This window comes from Histoplasma capsulatum (genome assembly GCF_000150115.1).
Source record: "Histoplasma capsulatum G186AR genomic scaffold supercont2.17, whole genome shotgun sequence".
Classification (NCBI taxonomy): domain Eukaryota; kingdom Fungi; phylum Ascomycota; class Eurotiomycetes; order Onygenales; family Ajellomycetaceae; genus Histoplasma; species Histoplasma capsulatum.
In genome coordinates this window covers 180,097-199,024 of record NW_025544817.1, presented here as the reverse complement: position 1 = coordinate 199,024, position 18,928 = coordinate 180,097, and the positions used below count along the sequence as shown (strand labels likewise).

Below are 18,928 nucleotides of genomic sequence, written 5' to 3'. Positions count from 1 at the left end.
ACAATTCTGTTTTGGAACAAAATAGTTATAATAATGCACAATTCACTATTTTAAATCATTGGCTCTGAATCTCTTCGAAAGCGTTCTTTGCCTCAATGAAAGTCTCCGTTACCGTGTCGCACAGATTCATGAGGTCATCGAGTCCTTTTTCTAGGACAGAAAAGACGTTTGTAGTGTCTATTTATATATTCGTTAGTCATTTAATCCGCGAGAATGACCCCCGTGTATCGCAGATGCGTCCATGCGCATGATAAAAGGAAATAGAGCATAAAGAATGGACGCAGAGGTCCGTATACACATACCAAATGTCTGAATGCGCAAGTTCATTTTAGCTTCTGACGGATGTGGCATTGTGTATCCGCAGAATTCGACTTCGGGACTGTAGAATGAGTGAGATTAGAAGCTTGAGTCGGTGGCTGCTCTATAATAAGCGATGTGCGGATCCAATGGGCTCGCTCCACTGATTACTTTTGGTCACAAGACGCCAAAAAATTAAGCAGAGGTAAAACGGATAACATCTATGGCTCACGGTTTCAAACACACCGCGTAGGGCATGGAAATGATCTCAATGATGCCCGCGTGCCTGCCTTTGCGACGTATTTTCACTGGAATAATCCTGTGATTCTAGATGGTAGAAGTTTTGTTTTTGGATACTCACTTTTTCATGATCACATATCTCAGTGCGTTACCAAGTGTATGGTCTTCTTTATCGAACTGAAATGATGCGGCTGTCTCTTCGGCCCCAGGTAACTGAAAGTAATGTTAGCAGGAGCTCAAAGAAGAAAAGAAGCACAAGGCGCCATGGGATGAGAATATGAAGTATCAAAAACAAGGCAAATTAAACGGAATAATATATATCTACTTGAGAGGGGGAAATAATAGTCGTCAAAGACTCAGAGTTCAAATATCGGACAGGCTTAGTAGCACATTAGGAATAACCAAACCTAACCAAATAGCAAACTAGGGGAGATAACAAACCATTACTTACAATGCTAATTCGCAGTCCATCAAGTTCGATCATATCATCCTCGTCCTCCACTTGCTCTTGCTCTTGAGATTGTGGCGCAACGTCCGGCATAGGTTCATCTTGGGAGTGGGCAGAAGCCGGCATCTTAATGTTTGAACCTTGGCTATACGGACGTTGGATATATCGGGTTTATAGAAATTTCAGCAGGTCGAGGAATGCTTGCGAAATGCCTTTCCCTCTTGTGTCTTGAGTCGTTCCTATACTAGTAGGACAACCACATATGCCCTCGAGGGTATCCTGTCTCAAATACCTTCTTGGACAGCCCCTCACGCCAGCAATGTTGACTCCTCGGGCAAGGATAGATTTTGGTATAATGCCGTCGCGTTTTTTCCTTTATGAAGTAGAATCAAAATCCAGAAATTTTAGAGGCTCGGGTTGGAGATAATTTAAAGTTCGTAACTGATCCTGTTTCGGACTAGTGCCATGATATCCGTCTGGTCGGATGATGTCATAATTAGAGAGAGAATAAAAGTCAATTCGCAATAAAAAATTACAGACATCAACATGGAAAGTGTGAGGGCTTTTCTCGATGATGAGGAAGAAATACATTGCGTTATCCGCCTTCAGCACGGCATTCTACAAGCCGCAAGCCAATCGGTTACATTCAAGCAACAAACAGATTCTGTTCACCTACAAGACAGTGTCCCGTCCACACTAACGGCTCCGAAGCCTGCAAATTCCACACTTTTCAAATACATCCATGGCGCATGCCACAAGGAGAGGTGATGTAGTGTGTGGAACCCACTCACAATAAACCAACAATACGTGACCAAGACATATACCGAGACCGAGGCTCCTTCCAAGGCATGGATAATATAACACATCCGAGGTGGACGCTAGTGTGTAACGCGCTTGACTATGAACAGCGCGTGAAATGGGTATAGTCGAAGAAACTAGGGGTTCGAGAAATGAAAAAGAAATAGACATAGACATTGAAATAATAAATACATATCGAATCTCTATTCGCCTTTTATCCCTTGAATCCCCGTTTCCCTCCAATCCTTGTCACATGCTGTGGAAACGGGGGAAGAGATGTTAGAAGCCCCTGCTATAGTTAGGGCAAAAAGCTATTAAAATAGATTCTTGCCCGCAGTTTTGTTTTTTGGAATCGCAGTGCAGGAAAAGCCAGCAAGTCGTACATACTGGATATAATATATTCCACAGTAACTGACGCTTCGAATTCATAAACCGTTGCTTCAGTGGAGCCTCGCCTAAGCTTGCGTGACTTGGCTTAAAGTGGGAGTGTTGGGAGCGGCGTCCGAATGAGAGCGAACATAATGGATTTCCGTACTCGGGCCACACGTCATGGACGATGGCTGATGCGCAACTAGGATTCCGGTATTCAACGAATCCGCTAGATCTGTTTGGCAGTAAACAAATGTAACGGCAACAACCAAGTCATTGGCTCGATCAAGGACATCTATCATGGATTTGCTAACAGGGACCGTGTGCGTTGCTAAGTGGCTGCTGAGGTTATCAAGTATGCGACGTTAACTAATGCCTGCCAGGGGGCTTTCGATAACTTTCGACCGTATAATGTCAAACCAGAATAGAGACGCTTGAATCCTTCCCGGTTTGAGTGTGCTTAACTCGTCCGAAATGACCTCCTCTCTGTCGGTCTATCAGTCGCTTTAGGTTCTTCCGTGAAACTCGATCCCAAACGCCTTCTATTCATCCACTATATCACATCATCGTACAAGAAGAAAGTCGTTCCCTTACATCGGGGTAGTGATGAAATCAAATTGGGCTATTTGGTGACTCGTCGCCCCAAAATCTCCGCGGGGCATAGGAATCGATTCCAAAATATGATGGCCAGTCCCAATGCCTAACCAGAACGTCGGAGCACACACATCAATCGTCTCTCCACTTGACAAAAACGTCATCAGTCCTAAACCGCTGCGTACATGTCGAATCCTCCAGCTTAGTCCGAAATCCACTTTTATACGCCAGTAAGCCTGCTTGAGCAATCATTATACCGTTGTCAATGCAAAATCGTTCGTCAGTCGCATAAACGCTTCCGCCCCGGTCACGAGCCATGATTCCCATCATTTCCTGTAAGCGCTCATTGCAACCAACACCACCAACAATTAAAACCTCTTTCGAGCCGACATGCGCCATAGCGCGTTCCGTAATTTCAACGAGCATTGCAAACACCGTCTCCTGAAGAGAGAAGCAGAGATCTGCGCGTGTAGGAAGGTCATCATTCGTGGCGTCATCCGGGGCTTCTACCGCTTTCTCGGCGGCATCCTTATTGGATTGATCTTCCCCACCTAACCCAAGGGATATAGCCAATGCATCCACAGATGCCAATATGCCTGAGAAAGAGCAATCCATCCCTTTGACTGTATAGGGCAGGTCTACCAATTTCCGACCCTTTTTCGCTAGCTGTTCAATATTGTATCCAGGTGCTGGGTCGTTGGAAATATGGAGCGTGCGAGCGAATCTGTCAAGACAGTTTCCAACAGCGATGTCGAGCGTTTCCCCAAATATTCGATATCGTTGGGATGAATAGGCTATGACTTGGGTATTCCCCCCTGAAACGTAGAGCACAATTGGATTAGGAGCTCCTGTGATATAACGTCCCATTTCGATATCTACTGTCTAATTAGAAAAGGTGCGTTGTGTATTTATTTTTCAAGTAATCCCCGAAATTCAAGGGTTTAAAAAGGCCAGCTGAAGCATGCTCCCGCACAAATTTGTGAAATCAAGAAATCGCGCAATAGGGATAAAAAAACGCAGAAACGTACGTCCAACACAATGGTTTACTCCAACCAATTCTTTTCCCCATAGTAAGCTTAACATCCTCGCAGCGACTGCTACGCTCTGTAAAGGGGCGCCCATCCCGGGGCCTTTTGTGTAACATATACAGTCCACATCGTTCACTGTAACTTGAGCTTCTTTCAAAGCACGCTTCACAAGATTCACAACCCATGCGCGGTGATGCTTGGCCGTGTCCTTGGGCAGAAACCCCTCACCCGGGGGAGAAACGAAGGTATGGCGGATGTTGGAAAGGACTTGCGCCGCACCACCATCGTCAGGATGTAGGATCAGCCCAACTCCCAGTTTGTTAGCGGAGCCCTCAAGGCCTATAGCAATCATGGTGACAAATCCCTGGCATTTAAAGCGCTAATTAAAGCTGCGAATTGAGGAACCTCAGTCATGGCAATTTGTCGAGTCAACTTTTATGTTGAGGTGCAACTATATAAAGTGGGGTAAGGACAATCATGATCACGTGATGTTCCTCGACGGAATAATTGGCAACAGTTTATCCGAGCGGACTCCTTCGTCCACGCGAATAACACTGAGGAGTTTTGGAAACTATTATATCTGCAGGCTAAGTGTGATAGCTTTCATCCTCTTCATCTTGTACTCTCCCGTATCGTTTTTGCCCTTATGTTTCTTGGTTAACCGATTTCCACGTTCAAAATTCGCACACAATGTCGGATTCCAGTCATTTTGGAGAGTGCGATAGGTTTTCGCAGTTGTCAGACGAATTTATGTCCTGGTTAAAACAGAGACCTGGAGTCAAAGTGAGCCCGAAGATTAAAATTGCAGATCTAAGGTCTGAGGGTGCCGGAAGAGGCATTGGTATGTTTGTTCAGCTTTTATCCCTTTTAAAACATTTAATTGTTGCCTTTATTTGCTAATGGTTCTTCTGGTTATCCAGTGGCCGATGACGATATAGGCGAGGATGAAGAGCTTTTTGCAATCCCACAAAACCTAGTGCTTAGTTTTCAAAATTCGAGCCTAAAAGATCTATTGGATTTCAATGAGAGAGATTTTGACCCATGGCTTTGTCTCATTGTTGTAATGATATACGAGTACCTCCAAGGTGGGGCATCGACGTGGTCACGATACTTCCAACTGCTTCCCACAAATTTCGACACCCTGATGTTTTGGACGGATGAAGAACTCCGGGAATTGAGTGGCAGCGCTGTGTTAAACAAGATCGGTAGATCAGATGCAGAAGCAAATATTCTTCGCAATATTCTTCCTCTCGTTTCTGGAAATCCCTCCCATTTTCCACCAATGAGCGGTGTGGCATCCTTCGACTCGCCAGAGGGCAAGGCGGCACTACTCTCTCTTGCTCATCGCATGGGCTCATTGATAATGGCTTACGCCTTTGATATTGAAAAGGGAGAAAACGACGGGGGGGAGGGCCAAGATGGTTATGTAACGGACGACGAGGAAGAGCTATCCAAAGGAATGGTCCCTTTGGCCGATCTCTTGAATGCGGATACAGATCGAAATAATGTGAGTATTTTTGCTCTTGATAGCATCATACCTACATACACGTGCTAACTTTGAGAAAAGGCACGACTATTCCAGGAAGATTGCTATCTCTCTATGAGATCAATAAAACCCATTCGAAAAGGGGAGGAAATCTTCAACGATTACGGCGAACTGCCTCGCGCAGACTTGCTGAGGCGGTATGGTTACGTCACTGACAATTATGCCCAGTACGATGAAGTCGAAATCTCGATGCGAACCATTTGCTATGCCGCCGGGATTCCATCCGCGATCCCTGGCCCAGAGCACCCATGTGTATGTCTCCGCTCCACCGAGCTTTGTATACTCAAGTACATGACTGATTCTGCAGTAGCTGGAATTCTTAGAAAATATGGGAGTGTTCGACGATGGCTACAGCATTCCTCGACTCAACCTCAATACACCACTCATGGAAGTGCTCCCTGAGGAGCTATTGATCGCTCTCAATGTCCTAACAATGCCACCCGATCAATTCAACCAACTAAAAATGAATAATAAGGTTCCCAAACCTAGGCTAGGGGTAACGGAAGCAACTTTACTTGCAACCGCGGTGCAACAGACACTGGGTGATTACACCACAACGCTCGAAGAGGATAAAGATCTTTTAAGTTCAATTTCCAATATCCAGGAATCGACTGACAGCACAGCATCGGCGAGGCGATTGAAGATGGCGCTGCAAGTCCGAATCGGGGAAAAACAAATATTATCACAAGTTCTTACCGCTCTTGGAGATTTCGATGCGCATCAAGGTCAAGTATTTGACAACTCCAAGAGGAGTGCGGAAATCGTTACGCCTTCGGGCGAGAAGCGAAGGAAGCTATAAGTCGATGGAAATTAACATAGAGAGACGAGACAAGATTATCTAAAAAGGAAAGACCAAAAGAACGGAGATTTCGAGCCTTTTTTACAATCTTTCCATTTTTTTGTGGATTTTAGCTAATTTTAGCAGTAACTATTATACATGGCTAGTAACGATACTCTTTTGGACTATGTGCACTAACGTATATAGAGGTTGGGGAGGAAGACTCAACTTTCTTCAGGCCACGGCAGATTTATATCGCCTGGCTGGATGCAAGGTGGAATAAGTTTGTGTATTCAGGATGACAAGGGAAAAGAGTCAAGGTAAAAAAATGCACGAAAGTCCAGGATCCCTCCCAAAAGGTGATTTGTGTGAGTGAGAATTTCAATATGAAGCCTGACCAACTCCTCTCTAGATATTTCGACGACGAAACGCGATTTGAAACACAGAAAACCTGAGAAACCGAACCATTCACAAACGCCGACCATGCTAAACGGGTAAATGGGAGAAAAAACACATCAAGACGGAGTTTGAGCTGCCGGCCCCTTCAGTACTACGTTGTTCGTCCCGTTGTGGGAATTATTTGCCCCCGCCATCACAGGGGTTTCACCCTGTAAGCGCCGTTGGGCTTGCACATGGGCTTGAAACTGGGCTTGCGCTGCCGCCTGGTCTCTCGACTTGGCTGACAGATACGCTCGATGCTGCATGATCTGGATGTCAAACTCATCCATTTCATATATCGGATCCATGTCCTCATCGTCTTGATCATACTTGAACCGCTCGAGTTTTATCGGATCAGCCTCCGACTTATTTCGGAATGGAAGGTTGCGGCGGTCGATCATCATTCGCCCACCCCGTCCTATGCGACGCCGGAAGGATGGCATGTTTCTACTAGACTCTTCGTCTGAAGGGATACACTGTTGAACCGTCCTCGCGAATTTGGTCAGCGCATCGAAACGGCTAACCTCTTCCAAGGCGTCTCGAGAATGATCCGAGGACTCCGAAGCTGGAGGCGTGGGGAGATATTCTGTGGTGATTGCTGGGCGGAACTCAGCATCGAAGCTATGGTCTGAAGTTGGAGTAAGTGGTGCTGTGGTCCAATCAACGTATCCCTCATTCCATTTAGAATGTTTCGCAATGTTTTGCTTGATTTCTCGCAGAACTTCGCTTTCTTTATCTGCTTGTACATCTTCCAGCAGCACCAAGTCCTCTCCTGGCTGTCCACTAGGTCGGGGGGGCATGCGAAGCTGTGTGGCGACTGGACGACTGCTAGCTGGTACTTCTGGCGGCCGTTTCTTTGGCTGCTGTGATGGGACATTAGCAAGAGGGATCTCAGGTCGTATGCGAAACACAATTCTTACCCTTTGGTTGACGAGGTCATCATCATCGTCCTTGATACCAAGTTTTCTTTTCATCTCCTTTACTTCAGCCCGTTGGACAAACACTTGTCGCTCAGCGACAAGCAACTCTTTCCTTGCTAATTCGCGTTGTCGTACCATGGCGACCAACTCCCGAGCTTCTTCCAGCTCCTTTCTCAGTCGCCGCAGCTTCTCGGCGCTCTGGGCATCCCTACCACGGGTCTTGCGAATTTGTCGCACTTCCCTTCTACGGAAGCACACATAGGGATCTCCATCGTCTGTTTCCTGACCAGTCTCAAACTGCGAAGTTCGCGTCAGCGCTGGATATCTACATTTAATGCATTATTTGCAGTACTTACTTTGAGCCCAGTCTGCAGGGGTCGATTTCCACATTTGGTTCTCCTGGATTTCCAATGTTCATATATATCCCTGGCAAACCTCCTTGCATTTTCGTCTACGAGCCCGTCAAAGCAATGTTCCATTTCAGAATATGAGAGAACTGGAGGGCTGTCGACCGATGCAAATGGTTGCTTTGTTTGGGCGGTCTCCTCGAAGAAGGCCATGAACTCTTCGAATTGATCCTCTGTACATTGCGTGGAAGCACCCTTCTTCTGGTTCATAATCTTGAGAGCAATATCGTCCTCTTCGACTAAGTTATAACTACACCCACTACAGTCTTCCACCGTTGACGAAAAGCGGATGTACGTCGCAGGCTGTGAGAATGTGGGCCTGTACAGAGTATCATATTTGATAGAGCTTGTTACAGTTTCAGGGGTAGGGATATGCGCCTGTGCAATGTTCCCGCGGGCAGCAGCGTTTATTGCAGCTTGGAGATGATATTCCTACAGAAATACAGAAAGGAAGAGCTGTCAGCGCAATTTCCAACACTTTTCGCCAGGGGGTCTATTTTCATCATTATGATTCCTCCTTGGGTGTTGAAGTTTTTTTTTTATGAAAAAAAAACACGTGATCTGGTAACCAGGCAACGCTGAAAAACCGAACAACACCAATGGGGAATATGACTTACGGTCTCCTCAGCCTTCTCAACACCAGTATCAATGGCCTGTAGAGTAGTTTGGAGGTCATCTTCGATGATATCGATTTGATCTTCACGGAATATAGGGATAGGTTGCTTGGAGGTGAGTTTCTTTGGACGCGTGGAGCGCATCATTCCCCCAAGCCGGGACATCACTCTGGGGCGAAAATATCCGGGCTGTCATAAGCAACCCTCCCTAAAATTGGTATCAATCGATAGGCCAGGTCATGCAAAGTCGCGTAGAAGTATTTTCAGGACGATCGAGGGATGTTGTGGTGAGATAAAGCGGTTGGCGGTATGGTGGCGAAACAGTGAATTCTTGAGTTGACGTTGCCTTGACCCTAACAACAGGCCTGTTTTGAGCATCCGACCGCCTCAGGGGCCCGCTTAGGTTGCCGAATGCGGCTAGTGCGGGGAGAGCCAATATCAAAATGCCTCATCGACGCTAGCGTGCCTATTCGGGTTTAGCGCCTGTTTCGTCATCTTCGATTTGTTGGAAGCGGAAAATGGCTTCTAACAGCCAGAACTAGAGGAAGGATATCTAAACGACATATCTCGATATCACGGTATTCAAATGCCGTTGCGCAGATAATAGCGGGCTTCTCATTCTTTTCCCTTCTTATTAGGATACCGATGATTTAGATTTCATATTTCCTTGCAATTGCCCCCTTCCACGTATATTCCTTACTTCCCTCCTCCAACTCTCATCATGGCCACAGAACCCAATAACGCAGCGATGTATGACGCAAGGCGCAGAGAGCAGAACTCGGGTTCAGAGGTTTTAGAAAACATAGTATCAGCTTCCAATTGTGCGTAAAAAACAGTGTCGTTGCAGACTCGATCTCCATATTCTATCCCCGCATCCAGTTAACCCTTGATTTTCTTGATGTCGCCAGTCAATCGAGATGAGGTCGACAGACTACGGAAACGGTTCATGAAGCTGGATAAGGGAAGTCTCCACTGCTGATATGTTGTCTACTTTGGGTGTGCGACGGCCGGCGCCGCAGCCCACAAAGGTCGTCTCATACGTGCTAATACGATTGAGTGCAATACAGGATAACTCCGGCACAATTGAGCGTGATGAATTCCTCTCTCTTCCTCAAGTCTCCTCGAACCCTCTTGCGACACGGTAAATCTCCCCCCTCCCCCAACGCCCCACTCGATCCAAAAGCTTCGAATCAACGAGAATATCCCCTTCATCTCTGTCAATTGTGAGCACTCACTTATCCGCCCAATCATACACTCAGAATGATTGCCATATTCGACGAAGACGGAGGCGGCGACGTGGACTTCCAAGAGTTTGTCTCGGGACTATCAGCCTTCAGCTCGAAGGGGAATAAAGAGGAGAAGCTGCGCTTTGCCTTTAAAGTCTACGATATCGACCGCGACGGCTACATTTCGAACGGAGAGCTGTTCATTGTCTTGAAGATGATGGTCGGGAGCAACTTGAAGGATATGCAGCTTCAGCAGATCGTGGATAAGACCATTATGGAGGCTGATAAAGATGGCGATGGGAAGATTAGTTTTGAGGAATTTACGCGCATGGTGGAAAATACGGATGTCAGCATGAGCATGACTTTGGGTATGTTTTGAATCTTCTCTTTGCTTAGGGAACGATTGGACCCGTGGCGTTGTTTCTCCCCGAGCCGTTTCGCATTTTTTGAGTCAACCTCGCTAACTCTTTGAAACCACAACAACAGATCAGTTCTAATCATACTTTTGCTATCATGACTTCGTTCTTGTTCTTATCCTGATTCCCTCCTGCTGGTCTGATTAGCACCCATTTACAATTATTATTTCTGACTTCCCTCTGCATTTTTATTTTACTTTTTTATTTTAATTTTTGTTTCATTCTCAAACCGCTATGCAATACCAGAAACTTGTGATGTAGAAATTGGGGGGGCCACTGTTCGAACAGCCAAAGAATTTACAACCATCTTAGCTTGCAACTAACCGCCTACCGCAATACAGTGACCCTCGGTGGGTGAGTTCCTGAACATCTACAATTGGAACCGACTTGATTGAAACCCTTTACATTTCATTTCTGCATCACCTGGCGCAAGTTTACTAGGTCCATCAGGACCGTACGGTCGCTCTTCACCTTGTCTAGCTCGTTACATTCCACAACATCGGTTGATCCGAGAGTTATGGCGAAGAAAGGGTTTTCGTTTTAGTGGGAACATGTACAAGTTAATCAACAAACGTCACATTAAACATATATTGAAGCCAGCAGTATTTTGACACCCAGTTTATGGAATACCATCGTTCCCTCATAGATATAGTCTTTTTCAGCCACCTAAAATTGTTTGAAAACAGAAGGAGAAGGAGGGGCGGCCACTCGAATGAATGGAGGAGGATAAGGGGAAAGGAAAAAAGCGCGAATGGCCACCAGTTTGGCCCCCTCTGTCTGATTGATAGCGATATCAAAACCATTCATTGTTCGTCTATATGTAGTTGCCTGCCTACGGATTTCATATAACCAAGAAAGACTCATTAGCACTTCCATGTCAGATGGAGCTCAGCGTTTGATTCACCAACCGGGATCCTCGTCGCTGTGGCTTGCAGTGCCTGCACCCTTTCGCCAAGTTTCTATCTGCCGCCGAGATCAGAAATCCCAAAATAATCAAAAGCCGGGATTTAAACTTCGCCTCCGAGTAACCGGCAGGAGTGCAAAAGTCTCTGGCCATCTCGTCGTCCTGTGTCAAGTTCTGATCCAAACCAAAAATTGAGTCCAATCAATCCATTACATTAGTATGCGAATTTCGCAAACCCGTAATGGTCGATCGATTCCCACATAATCGATACGAACTTTAAGAGGCGCTGGATCAAGAACATTCCACCGAGTCCGAGTCCGACTTTGGGGAACGCGGTTGGTTTCCACGGCGTCATCTGCTGTCAGACTTACTCTGGCTTCCCGCAGTTCCTCAGCGTCAGGTCAGATCCAGCCGCCACGGATGTGTCAAACCCCCTAGCGAAAGAATCTCCCTAGGGCCATTAGCGGCATGGGGTGAGCCCCCTTTCGTCCCGGGGGAAGGGTACAGCCGAGACCCCCGAGTCACTTTTCCTCACTGGGTGCTTCAGGACAAGCTTGTCAGTTTGGTTTTAGCTGGACGAGTCAAGCAACTATTGCTTCTGCTCTGTTGATAATTGAACAGCCGCGAAAGGCTTTGGATCCTCACATGGTGTGATGCTGAGAACCGCGCGCCATGATTAGCGCAGGAAATTGATTCTCGCTCTCCACTATCGAGCCACCAACAGCGACAATTGCTGCGGTGCAGCGGTCAGCATCCTGGCTAACCAGCGGCCGCATCCTCTGCTTCTCACCTTTAAGGTTTCCCCGATGCCAGGCATGGGCGAACATTAATGTTACCCCGACAGACGGGTTATGATCGCTGAAACTTCTGATTCACCAGGATACCTGTACCCACCATAGCACTAAAGAGACCATAGTTCGGTGACTTTCAGCATACTAACGCCAGATGGAACGGGGCCTCTGTATGACAGGTTTAAATTGCTGTTTTGCCACGTTGGTTTGGTGATGCTTCCGCCATATTTTTCAACCGTCCTTGCTTTTCCTCTCAACTCGGTATTTCTGTCATCGAGGACCTGGATCAGAAGGCAGGCATTACATGTTCATATATATATATATATATTTAGGCTGTATATATATTCGTAGCGAAATCTCCTTCCTTTCTCGATGCCGAATTTATCACGAATCACACCAGTCTTAGCATCGCGGGACATTGACGTCCAAGCATCCTAAAGAGAGAAATACATATATCAGACCAATTCTACGCAGATGTCGTCGGCAAACGAACTACCCCCTATCTCGATTGATTCTGAGGTGTGTGCTGTGTGTGGTGGACTCCCCTCTTTCAACTGCCTCACCTCGTATTTTGGCTCCTTTATATCATGTGCAAGCATCATTCTGACGAATATCCCTAGTGTGATACCTGCGGTGACCCCATCTTTGATGACGACCTGTCAGTAGATGCCGCGCAAATAACGACATATTTTACATCACAAAGTAAATGCCTTGAGAGTGTTGCTGATTTCCTTGATTTTGTGCTGTGAAAGCTCGTCGTTTGCACAATCTTTAGCTTCAACTATTGTCAACGAGACCTATGAAAATGGTATGTTTTCTTCTGATGTAGTGTTTCTCTATGGAATAGGAGACACAATGCCATGTCAACAGAATGTTTACCATACCTTTTCCGTCACAGGAAGAAGATACCATTCCTTTAGAGAAGGCGGCAAGTACCATTCTTCTGTTGTTGCGTGTTTAACATTCGCATATTGAAAATTGCGTAACTCGATAACTTTCCTAATTGAAAACCGTTTCGCCAGCATACGTCTTTCCGAATGACGAGGTTAGTCGAGCCCATCTCACACATTTATTATGGACACTTCGCTCCAGATTATAGGTACCGCTTCTCTGACGGACAGCACATTCGCTTCCAACAGAAGGAGAGCAACAGACTGGATATTGTCCATTATATGACAGTTGCACTCTGCGACGAGAAGCTTCACCTTGCACCCATTGGCTCAAGCCCCCAGAACATCCTTGATATTGGAGCTGGGACCGGCATTTGGTGCTGTCAAATGGGTGCGTTTTAAAATCTTATTTCCCTTATTTGTTCTACAATCTCAAAGTGCTCAAAAAATTTCCCAGGTGATGATTACCCGTCTGCACAGGTATGGCTATGACATCCTGGCAGCAAACGCTATTGTTTCTGGCCGACTAGACCAGCTAGGAAACTAACAATCCCACGATCATCATACTCATCAGATATTAGGCGTGGACCTAAGCGCAATACGGAACACAAAGTTGGTAGCTAGCCTTTCCTGCCCAAACGAACAGAAAGCGATCGCACATTCACGAAACAAAGTAGAGCTTTTTTAACCTCCACCGTGTTGAAGACATGTCACTCCAGAAAACGTGAGATTCGAAATCGACGACATCGAAAGCGACTGGACTTTTATAGACTCGTTCGACTACATCCACTGCCGTTACATGTACGCTGCAATACGAGATTGGCCGAAGCTGGTTGAAAGATGCTTTAAGTGAGAACAAGTCTTTCCGTCTCTTAACTGGATGCTCATTCCTTCCACAAGCATCCATACTGATATACATATAATTATGTATATGCATATGTGGGAGGACATGTACTGATCTCAGACCTTTTTCCTTTCAGCCACCTGACACCCGGCTGCTGGGCGGAATTCCAAGACTTCGATGTTCCTTGGTATTCCGACGATGGAACGTACGACGCCGAATCATCACTTGGTCGATGGTACAAATTATTCTATAAAGCCACCCGCCAACATGGCCGAGAGCTGTCGCCTGGCCCTAAACTTGAAGGGTGGGTGCGCGGTGCTGGCTTCACCGATGTGGTTGTTAAGAAGATGCGGGTTCCTGTTGGGAGGTGGCCAAAAGATCCGAAATTGGTGTGTACATGTCCTTTCTTCCACACCCTAGCCTGGTATAATCGGAAAGAAAATGGGAAGGAACTCAATGCAACGCCACTTACTAGTAGGCTAATAAATAGGGACACAGAAAACGGTCGGGACCTGGAATCTCCTGCAAGTCATCGAGGGCATGGAAGGGTTTTCCATGGCCCTCTTCTCGCGTGTGTTAGGATGGTCTCCTGATGCCATCCAGGCCTTCGTTTCTGAGGTAGTGAAAGATCTCCGCAATCCGAAAATGCATGCACAGTTCGACTTGTAAGTGCACATACCTTCCCTTCTTTACTCATCTTCCGAGAAGTGCAGCCGCCCCCAAAACCCCAAGTCCTGCGAAAAAACCAACCTAGTCATGTGTATGGCTAATTAGCCGTTGATCAGGTACATTGTTTACGGGCGAAAACCTGAAACGAGCAAATGAAAATGATCTATCACCGCGACTAGGGAAAATTCGAATATCCCTTTGGAAAAGAAAAGTAAGTTAACTGTAAATGGCAGAAAATAAAAAGAGGTCGAATTTAAGAAATCATTGAACAATCTTAACTATCTTGAAGCACACCCCGTCCGGTTCGAGTTCCGGAAGAAAAATGTCCAAGGGACCGGGGGATTTACGAAAAGAGTATCCGTCCACCCTTATTCTTCGATTCGGGGTTTTTTTTTTTTAAGGGAAATGGAAAGAATTATAACCCCCGCATATACGAATAAATATATACAGCCCAACACGATGTCTACTAGGTATAAGGGTGAAACATTTTCACTGTCAGCCAGCATCTGCGCTTCTGGTTATACTGCATGAGGATTGGTAGAACAGAGCTCGTTCGTATGTTCGTATATTAACTCACCTAACCCTAAACCTAGAAATGTGTATACGTTTTCCAACTCTCTGGCCTGTAGTCATTGAGACGCGATAAATGTAGACCGATCCTCAATGCAGATTCGCAGACAAAGAAATGGGAGGTAAAAATGACCTATGGCGCTGGTGATTGATTGGCTTGAAGTTTTTAGCTGTAACTATGCAGGCTTAGTAGGGGGGAAAGCGGGAGGATATGGGAATATAAAAATATCAACAAAACCAAAATTGTGGGACGCAATGCAGCGCATGAACCGAGCAAAAGAGAAAAATTACATTCCAACGGCAGCCTGTTTCCCACTTTTTTGTTTCTGGTTTTAATTAATTAATTTTCGAGAAAGGGACAGCTAGATAGTAGAGGTGTAACTATATGCATGATACGCCGGCTGCAAGTAGCCGGTGCCTATCACCGCCAAAGGAGCTATAATAAAGCATGAATGAGTTGTAGAAACCAAAGGAGAAACGACCAGTACAACGAATTGTTTTGCAGCGCGGATACACGTTTAAAAGATGAGGGGGAGGGGGAGATTGTCACTTAGCCTCGAGGCAAAAAACATAGATCTAACTACCCAACACCTCGGAACGCTATAAGAAATGACAAATTCAATGACTGCATGCCAGACTCAGCTTAGAATGCCTGCCTAAATCGAAATGCAACACGGAGGGGCCAGTAACTATGCGATACGACCCCTATCCCTTGTGTGCGATTTTGTGATAACCATCCGTCCATCTCCCTGGATTTCTGAAGACTCTATCGATAGAGGCAGGCCCCGCGTTCTAAGCTATCTAAACAGACATACAGACAATTTCTATAGCGAGCAGTAAACAGATACTCACGCCCAGCTTCCAAGAAGCAATTCGAGCCGAGTCACGGGAAATAAAGCATATATTATGGTATTGGCGCCAGTTTCGAGAAAGTAGGGGTATATGCATGCACCTTGGCCAAAGTTGGAAAAAAACTGGGAGATGAAAACGGATCCGAATAAACCATGTACAACGTGCAGCTCATCGGTTGTGGGAAGATGTAACCACTTGGACTAGAACGACCGATAAAGGAAACACAGGATTGAGAACAAAAGAAAAGGAACTTCAAGACAGTATTAAAATGTATCAAAAACAGATTGCAAGCCATGCCAATTCCGTTACCTGATCTATACAGTTATGCCCTCTAAGCGTGAAACTGTGAAATATGCATGAGAATTCGTTGCGGCATTCCACCAAAAACAGAAAAGAGAAGAAAATGAAAGCAGAACAAAAAGCTGCCTACGGCGCCGTATGCGGATTGTGCAACTCAAATAAAGGGGCAATATACATCTAGTATGTAAGGAAAAATTAATGGTAAAATACACACCACCGCCACAACTAGAATTTCACATCCTCAAGCGGTTGCAATCAAGTACATAAAAGGAGAGTAAGTAGATGGCGAATAGCGATAACTCGCCGGCAAGAAGTATTAGCCTTTAATGGTAGGTAATCAAACTATGTATGTGGACGGCACTCGGCGGATTTCTTGGGTCCGGTATCCTAACGATTGTAGTGCTTGCTCGTTAATCAACCTGCAGGTTTCGCCTCATGCAGATGTAGAGGGAGAACCAATCGGCATGCATTCATTCATGTAGGTATCTGCGATGATCGGGTAATGTGGACCGGCCCACTGCGGATCGAGAAAAGGGGCAAACGTAACATGAATATGCTCCATCGTCATGAGGTACTGTATAACACGAAAAAGGTGCGTCGAAAAAGAGAACCGTGGCAGTCGTCAGACGAGCGGTGAAAGGAGAACTGGGATTGATCATCGTGGAGCTACGGAAGTAGTTGTTCTGGAGGAACTTCCTGCCGCAGGAGTGTTCTCGTTTCCTTCGAGGAGGTCAAGACATTGGCCAAGGACTAGGATCAAGCAATCAGATCAGTTGAGAGACCCCCGAATGTGGCAAAGCTGGCCGAAGCGCGGCAGAGTGGCGTGTGTTAGGTTCAACTACCCACCGCTTAAAATTTCTTCCTCCCATACACCCATCTGGTAATCTACCAGCCCATGCTGCTCCATTCGATCACATAAGCGAACCAGTTCTCTTCCCATCTTGTTTAGGGTCTCTTCTGTGAGAAGGCTTGGTGGGCTAGTACCGGATCGGGACTCTAACATCTCCTGAGTCATATCCTTTTGTTTCTGGCATACCGCAAGCCAGCAAATATTAAACTCATTCCACATTTTCAATCGATCCGAGTGCAATTCTTCCTCGTCGCGAGCGAGCCCTGAAATCAGCTATTAGCTCGAAAGGTGTTGCACCGCCCAGGTGCCACATGAATCAACGAGGGAGAAAATCAGAATTTACGGATCGTACATACCAAGTTCGGTCGCATTCCCCAGAAGCCACTCTGATATCTCCAATAATGATTGACTTGCGTCTAGCAATCTGCCGGATCGGGTATTTTCGAATGTCTCTCTGAGGGCTCGTTGGTATTGGATATAAGCATCATCGAAACCAGATGATTGACGAGGAAATTCCGAATGTTCGAGGCCATCAGAAGCTGTGGAAGCGGGGAGGCCAGCCATAATTTCGGGCAATGCCGATGCCGTAGATGCACGCGGAAGAGCAGCCGGCTGTGAATACGGCGTCGTCTGAGCTTGGGAAGCAGTTAAGTACTTATCAGATCCTCCTGCAACTGCTGGTCCTCCCTCTTGGAAATATTGTGGAACACCAAATTGAGTTGCTAGCACTTCGATAGCGGCAGAATGTCGTGGTTGGTAGTGTGACACTCCTTCATACTGAGACTCTGGCTGGACTTGAGGGGTGATACCATAAACCATATCGCCCTCATATTGTGATAACCGCTGCTGTTGTTGGTTAGGATGCTGGTTTCTGGCAGAAGTAGAGGCAAAGTTCGACTGGTATTGTATCCCTCCACTCTGCAAAGTCCCGCCCTGTAGCGGCGGTGTATTGTAAGGCAGTGATTCTGTATATCCATAACTACCATAGGCCGAGACTGAAGAAGTCCGGTCTTGAGATATTACTCCATCAGTACCAGGTCCTCCAGCTGGTTCCGGCTGTTGCTGTTGTCTAAAGCGCTCCGAAGAGCTTCCAGACAAATTGCGAATAGGATATGGCCCCGCGCCAGAGCCTGTTTGGTAGCTAGAAGGGTCATACTTCTTTCGTTGTTGACTATTGCCATCCATCCCCTTGATGTCGTCTGAAAAGCTCCCGCCCCGCGGCGGATCGAGGTAAGATGGCCGATGCGCCGGAGGCGAGAAAAGGGGATAGCGTCGATTTACAGATTTTCGATTTCTGTCACCCGTTTCCAAGCCAATACTTACTCTGTACGACAAAAGAGCGTTTCGCGCTTTGTGGGGCCTTGTTGGAAGGATCTAGGCTATTTGGTTAACAAACAACCGTAGTGTTAGAACAACATGTTGAAGAAGAGACCGTCCTCACTTAACCACAACGAAGTTGAATCTGGGTGCTGCAACAGTGGATTGGGTCCGATTAAGTTTAGTGGTTCACTTCGCAAGAGGGAGTGTGGTTTGGGTACTTTTGCTGAGATAGGGCGACAAGAGGACCAAATCAATTATCAAGCAAACCCCACCCCCAAAAACCGATATATTGAAAAATGGGGGCTTGTAGAAATAATTAGTGGAGAAGCGCAGCGATGCCGATTAAGTGCCACTCTGCTTCGCGCTAAGTTCGGAAATAGGAAGGATAATACGGATAGATAAATGGTTTTGATCAACGGTCAACGGGATGCTGCGATCAAACTGAAGCTAGCTAGGTCGACAGAAAACTCTGAGGAAATAAGCAGGGGCTACCCTTGCTAACAAGCCAGCTGGCAGCGCCCGAGTCGCATAGGGCTTGCATCTGGAGAAACACCAAAAATAGGCGGGGGCTGTCCTAACTCAGGTGTTCGAGGACGAGAATGGCCGCGCGCAGAATTGGAGCATTCGGCCCTGGGGCACTCCTCACGGCTATATGGGAGCAAAGAGTGCCTTATAGAAAACGTCTAGAAGACCAAGTCACCCAGTTTTCTGCTGAATAGCGAAGACGTAGGCCACTCGAGAGATGAATGGAACGCGCGGACGTAACTTCGACGAAATATACATAATTTGTTAGTCAGGAGATGTAGAGATTGTAAAGTT

The 18,928-nt window shown here is 46.3% G+C and overlaps 7 protein-coding genes across 7 annotated transcripts; 3 read left to right on the top strand and 4 right to left on the bottom strand.

The window, feature by feature from the left end:
• Positions 1-53: 53 nt before the first annotated feature.
• HCBG_08695 (DNA-directed RNA polymerase I and III 14 KDA polypeptide) lies at positions 54-1,335 on the bottom strand (the record flags this gene model as incomplete). Its single annotated transcript, XM_045435744.1, has 4 exons — positions 54-177; positions 303-379; positions 659-750; positions 989-1,335. The coding sequence occupies 4 exons, from the start codon at positions 1,109-1,111 to the stop codon at positions 56-58; spliced, it is 414 nt and encodes a 137-aa protein (XP_045283536.1).
• Positions 1,336-2,878: 1,543 nt separating this feature from the next.
• HCBG_08694 (O-sialoglycoprotein endopeptidase) lies at positions 2,879-4,175 on the bottom strand (the record flags this gene model as incomplete). Its single annotated transcript, XM_045435743.1, has 2 exons — positions 2,879-3,621; positions 3,775-4,175. The coding sequence occupies 2 exons, from the start codon at positions 4,124-4,126 to the stop codon at positions 2,879-2,881; spliced, it is 1,095 nt and encodes a 364-aa protein (XP_045283535.1).
• Positions 4,176-4,464: 289 nt separating this feature from the next.
• On the top strand, positions 4,465-6,119 carry HCBG_08693 (SET domain-containing protein; the record flags this gene model as incomplete). Its single annotated transcript, XM_045435742.1, has 4 exons — positions 4,465-4,615; positions 4,695-5,281; positions 5,342-5,572; positions 5,631-6,119. The coding sequence occupies 4 exons, from the start codon at positions 4,465-4,467 to the stop codon at positions 6,117-6,119; spliced, it is 1,458 nt and encodes a 485-aa protein (XP_045283534.1).
• Positions 6,120-6,394: 275 nt separating this feature from the next.
• HCBG_08692 (uncharacterized protein) lies at positions 6,395-8,624 on the bottom strand (the record flags this gene model as incomplete). Its single annotated transcript, XM_045435741.1, has 3 exons — positions 6,395-7,753; positions 7,813-8,295; positions 8,481-8,624. The coding sequence occupies 3 exons, from the start codon at positions 8,622-8,624 to the stop codon at positions 6,614-6,616; spliced, it is 1,767 nt and encodes a 588-aa protein (XP_045283533.1).
• Positions 8,625-9,198: 574 nt separating this feature from the next.
• On the top strand, positions 9,199-10,200 carry HCBG_08691 (calcineurin regulatory subunit CalB; the record flags this gene model as incomplete). Its single annotated transcript, XM_045435740.1, has 4 exons — positions 9,199-9,227; positions 9,545-9,700; positions 9,737-10,071; positions 10,190-10,200. The coding sequence occupies 4 exons, from the start codon at positions 9,199-9,201 to the stop codon at positions 10,198-10,200; spliced, it is 531 nt and encodes a 176-aa protein (XP_045283532.1).
• A 2,088-nt stretch (positions 10,201-12,288) lies between these two features.
• On the top strand, positions 12,289-14,748 carry HCBG_08690 (uncharacterized protein; the record flags this gene model as incomplete). Its single annotated transcript, XM_045435739.1, has 11 exons — positions 12,289-12,333; positions 12,435-12,516; positions 12,907-13,095; positions 13,162-13,184; positions 13,279-13,316; positions 13,410-13,553; positions 13,685-13,937; positions 14,047-14,213; positions 14,254-14,279; positions 14,334-14,428; positions 14,668-14,748. The coding sequence occupies 11 exons, from the start codon at positions 12,289-12,291 to the stop codon at positions 14,746-14,748; spliced, it is 1,143 nt and encodes a 380-aa protein (XP_045283531.1).
• A 1,846-nt stretch (positions 14,749-16,594) lies between these two features.
• On the bottom strand, positions 16,595-18,892 carry HCBG_08689 (uncharacterized protein; the record flags this gene model as incomplete). Its single annotated transcript, XM_045435738.1, has 5 exons — positions 16,595-16,689; positions 17,146-18,083; positions 18,231-18,258; positions 18,612-18,757; positions 18,810-18,892. 5 exons carry the CDS (start codon positions 18,890-18,892, stop codon positions 16,595-16,597), a joined length of 1,290 nt encoding a protein of 429 aa, XP_045283530.1.
• Positions 18,893-18,928: the final 36 nt, after the last annotated feature.